Below are 5128 nucleotides of genomic sequence, written 5' to 3'. Positions count from 1 at the left end.
GGGGCTGCAGGGCAGGGACAAGGACAGCCCTGCGGTGCCGGGCTGCGCTCACTTATGGGGCATGTCCTCCACGCTGACGCGGCCCCACACGCCCACCACGAAGCTCTCCACCTCACACTCGTTGACGCCGCGTGCGATGCGGAAATGCCCGTCCTCGCCCCACGCTCTGCCCCACGAGTTGGCCGCGGTCTGCAACGGGGACGCTCAGCACAGCACCGACCTCCCCCTCCCCGGCACCGAATCTGGTGTTCGGACGCTCCCCGGGCTGCAGCCCCCACGCAGGAGGCTGAGCCCAGCTGAGCTCGTCACACCAGTACTCACCCAGTATTTTTGGATCTGGCCGTCGGGCAGCTGCTCCTCACCCCACCTGCAGCAGGAGGGCAGTGAGGAGGGACTGCAGGCACCCCGTGGGGCTGCACCACAGGGATTTCAGAGCACACCTTCTCCCCACCCACCGGGGAGGGCTCTGAAACCAATTCCCAGCTCCAGCACCTTCCCAAGGGCCAGGACCCCCTCTGGGACCCCGGCACACAGCTCTGTGCCTCCATCCCAGCCCCACTGCTGAGCACGGAATGCTCGTGCCACTTGTGGCAGCAGCCCCAGTGCAGCCCAGCAGCCTCCTACCCTCCCCGCTTCCTTCCCTGCCCAGAGGAAGGTGGACGCCTTTCCTCCCCCTAAGGAAGCATTTCTCCAGCCACGTGTGATGCTCTGCCCCCCCCCAGACCTACCCTGTGATTTTCACGGAGTGTGTGCCATGCTGCTGGTGCTTCGGCCCCTTCCCCTCAGCCACTGGTGTGTGCCGATAGATCCCGCTCTTGTACAGGAAAAAATCCTCGTGCACCTCCAGGATGGCTGTAGGGTTGGGGACAGGGGTTGGGTGCTCAGCTCTGCGTCCCCCAGAGCACAGGGTGTGAGCACAGAGGACACAGGGCTGTGCTGGGGACATGGGACAAGGCTCAGCTGCACGGGGGAGGAGGATTAAGAAAATAAAATCAAATAAAACCAACTGCCGAGACAGAGATTAACTCTGAGAAGTTAATGAGCAACAGGTGCCAGCAGGCAGTTCCCTGGGGCTGCAATAAGCATTAAGCAACAGTGGGGGGGGCAGGTCCTGAACTGTTCCAGCAGCACCTGTCCCCCCCAGCTCCCTCTCAGCTCAATGCACCCCAGGGCACAGATCCCACTTTTGCAGTGCAGTGCCCCCCGCAGCTCCCTACCTTGCACAGGGCCGTTCTCCATCAGCTCCTTCATGATTTCCTTCTCCTGCAAGTACAGAAACAGCTGATACCAAGGGCTGGGCTCCCCACCTTCTGACCCACAGCACCCCGGGGACACCCAGCAGGGTGACACCACCCCTCCTCTGCCACCTGCAGAGGCAGCTCCGCATCCAACCCCGGCATTACACCCCTCCCCTGCTATTTTTCCTCCTCCCTCTTTGATCCCCAGCTTGGCTTTTGCAGGCAGAACCACCCCAGCCCCACAGGTGCTCACACTGGGGGCCAGGCGGTAGGCAGGGGTGGACTGGTAGATCTCATTGCCGTGGCTCTGGGGGTTGGGGCAGCGTGCCGTGGCCTGCCTCTTGCCCCGGCCCGTGGAGCGGCTGTGCATCATGCAGGGCTGTGCAGCAGGCTGGCTCTCCTGACTGGTGAAGGGGTAGCACTCGTCTGTCACCAACCTGTGCAAGGGATGGGGATGAGAAGAAACCTGGACACGTCCCTGTCCTCATTCCTATCCCCATTCCTGTCTGTCCCCTTTGCCATCCCATGCCCATCTCCATCAGCCTCCCCTTGCCATCACTATCCCCACGTTACATCTAATTGCCATCACCATACCCATTCCTTCACCATCCCATCCCACTGCCATGCCATCCCAATCCCATCACCATCCAACCACCGCTGCCACCCCATTCCCATCCCTGTTGCTACCACCATCACTATCCCCATCACCACTCCCAGCCCTTTGCCTTCCCACCACCACTGTCTTCACCATCATCATCATCACCATCCCAACCCACCCCCGTACCAACCCCCATTGCCATCCCACCCCATTGCTCACCCCTCCTGCGCAGGTACCACCAGGCTCCATCCAGCCGCCCCCCGCTGCAGCCCCGCTGGTTGCGTGTGTCACAGGACAGGAGGTTTTGGGGGGACAGGGAGGGCGTCATGTGCCCCATGGAATGGATGGAGATGCGGTCGGAGGCGACGGCTGGGGATGAGCATGGCAGTCAGGGATGGTGACAGCCTCCTGGGGTCCCATCCCACTCCTCCATGAGCCGCCATCCCCAACCCATTGCATCTCACCTGCCGTGGAGAAGGCCCAGGAGCCGGCGCAGTTGCCCTGGTCCAGGGGCTCGTGGATCATCCCGGGCCATTTGGTGGCTGCATCAAAGTGGCGGGGCAGCACCTCATTGGAGTCCATGGGCATCTGCGGGGGCACAGCCTCATAGCGTGAGGACCCCCACCCCAAGGCATCCCCAGAGCTGTGGTCCCTATCGCCATGCGGTGCACTCCAACCCCACCACAGACACCACAGTCAGGATGTTGGTGCCGCCCTGAGGAGCCATCTCTCTCAACCTCTGCCAAATTCAGGCTCAGCAACAGCACCTCCAGTGCTGAGCATCCGGCCACGGGTGCCAACAGGGGCGGTGGGGGGGCCCTCGTTGTGTCCCCTGCTCCCTGCGCTGACTACAGCCCGGCATTTCCGCCTGGAGGCCACGCACAGAGCAGCCCTTCTGGGGAGGTCACAGCACCCAGTGCAGGAAATGCTGCTAAAATTAAACCTCACAAGTCAAGGCCATGCAATGGGTGTGTGCCGTGTGCTGGGCTCATCCTGTCCCCTCGGAGCATCCTTTGGGGCCACCCGGCGCAGGACGACTTCAAGTTCTGGGCATAACGTGGGACAGAGCCACAGGGTCCCACCAAGATGTCACCGCGGATGCCCCACGGAGCCCACTACGGGGTCAGCAGAAGGTGCCCCATGGGGCCGGCTCTGGCTGCAGCCCGAGGGCATCCCGCTCACACGGCTGTGCCGACTCAGCAGCTATGGGGCCGGCTTTCCGATGGGAACCCAGCAAGGAGGGATGGGGCAAAAACAACACTGGCAACGCAGGGATTGCGAGGGGGAATGTGCTGAGCTGCTGTCTCCAAAGAGCGGGGCAACCCGCAGCACCCGCCCAGCACAGCAGCTTTGGGGCTGGGGGTTATGGGATCCGTGGGGTCCCACTCACGTGCATCTCATTCATGTTCATGACGGTGGGGGGCGGCCGGAAGGTGCCCAGGCGGTAGCGCATCCCGTCCTCCAGCGTCATGCCCCAAAACTGGCTATAGTTGGCTGCTCTCCACCTGCACAAAGCACGGAATGGTGCTGGCGCATCCACAAAGCGCAGAGGGGTGAAGCACCCCTGCCCCGCTCCATCCCTTAAGTCGCTTACAGCCCTTACCCGTAATTTCCCCTATTGACGGCATCGATGAGGTCCCCATCCATGAGGCAGGCGTGCTCCTCACACTGCCACTGCCCTCCAGGGCTGCAGGTGCTGTGGGGAGGAGACGGTCAGCAGGTGGGGAGCAGCAATCCCAGGAATTGGGACCCCCAACACCTGCCTGGTCCCTGCAGCAGCCCCAAGGACACGGGACAGAAATGAGCCGAAAACCCACCAGGGCTGCAGCAATCAGCGGGGTTTGGAAACGAGCCCAGGAGGAGCCGCGCTGCCCTGAGCAGGGAGCACTGCACAGCCCATGGGGGACCCGGGTGGGGGGGAGGGGTGTCCCCATGGGGAGCCTCCAGCCGTGCTCCCCCCACATTCCCAGCAATGCTCGGCATCCGGCCCCGCTGCCCGCAGTGTGAGCTCCCGGCACGCCGTTCCCTTTTATGGAGCCGATCTGTGGGCTGAGCAGCCCCGCTCACCGCTCCCCATCCCCATCCCAACCACCCCGTTGGGGTCAGAGCACCACCCAGACCCCAATTCCCGGCATCACCCCCTCCCAGGAGCCATCCCACATCCCAGCCATTCCCTTCAGCCCCACGTCCCCACACAGGGACAAATCCCAAGGCCCCATTTGGAGCACACAGTGTGAATCCCCCGATATCTGCTCTCCCCAGGCACTGTGAGGCAATGGAAAAACCCTGTAAGACGCTTCCCCAGCCCTTCACCCCTCGCTGCCCTGCTTGGCCGCAGCTCTGGTGACCCAGCTGCTTGCTGTTAACTCTTTGGGCACAGGCACTGAGCAGCCCAGCTGTTGGGGGCATATCTGGGGGGGTAAAGCCAAGCCGCGCACCTGCAGCATCTCCCCACATCCCACAGCTCATCTGCATCTCCCATTCTTCACATTTTCCTCCCATACAACCGCCCCAGGTCGGGGTGAAGCACAGCAGGAATTGCTCTCCACATTCCAAGTGCAGGGGAAGAAGATTTTGGGCGCAGCAGGGATGCTTTCCCAGCACAGAGAAAGCTCCTTTGAGCTTTTGTGCCCAGAGGGGCAGCGGTGGCTCAGGGTGGGGGGGGGCTGTTCTCATCCTGCAGGGCTGCATGCGGCTGCTTGGGCATGCAGGCACACACTGGTTGCATCCACACACCCTGGTGCACAGCTCCATACGGAGCACTGGATTTGCCCTCATCTCCAGTGCAGCTCTGCTGGTTGCGCTCCTCAGTCGCAGGTTCCGTGCTCCCCATCCCAGCAGTGCCATGTTGGAGCCAACCTCAAACAGAGAGCTGCCGGCATGCAGCGCTGAGCTGCGTGGGGCCGGATCCCCACCTGGAGCAGGATGGGGCATGCTCAGCCCATCAAGCCGGGGCAAGCTGGGTGCGGGCACAGAAACCCCAAATATGCCATAGCAAAGGCAACTTGCATCAGCCCCCGCCATCCGGCTCGGCCCCGCTCCCACCACGGCTGGGTTCGGGGCTGGGACCTGGGTGCCCACGTTATGCAGCACGGGGGCACTCACCACAGGTTGCAGTTGTCCCGGTACGTGGCCCCGCTGGGATAAGTGCGACCGGAGCGAGCGCAGCCTGGGAGGGAGAGAGGTGGGCACGAGGAGGGTTAACTGCAGGCTGGGACGGGATAAAGGGGCCACTGATAGCCGGAGCTGGCTCTGCTCTGCGGGGACTTCTGAGAGAGCCTTGTGCTGCACG

The 5128-nt window shown here is 62.9% G+C and overlaps 1 protein-coding gene across 1 annotated transcript; it reads right to left on the bottom strand.

The window, feature by feature from the left end:
• TINAGL1 (tubulointerstitial nephritis antigen like 1) lies at nt 1-5036 on the bottom strand (the record flags this gene model as incomplete). The annotated part of the gene is made up of 10 exons (XM_010723504.2): nt 1-189; nt 322-367; nt 729-852; nt 1218-1263; nt 1492-1676; nt 2056-2205; nt 2301-2424; nt 3227-3341; nt 3440-3532; nt 4942-5036. Coding segments are annotated over 10 exons (1119 nt in total), but the record flags the coding sequence as incomplete, so codon positions are not given.
• Between the last annotated feature and the right edge of the window lie 92 nt (nt 5037-5128).

Source organism: Meleagris gallopavo, chromosome 25, assembly GCF_000146605.3.
Source record: "Meleagris gallopavo isolate NT-WF06-2002-E0010 breed Aviagen turkey brand Nicholas breeding stock chromosome 25, Turkey_5.1, whole genome shotgun sequence".
NCBI lineage: Eukaryota > Metazoa > Chordata > Aves > Galliformes > Phasianidae > Meleagris > Meleagris gallopavo.
The sequence above is the reverse complement of the archived record's forward strand: the minus strand, read 5'-3'. Positions and strand labels throughout refer to the sequence as shown.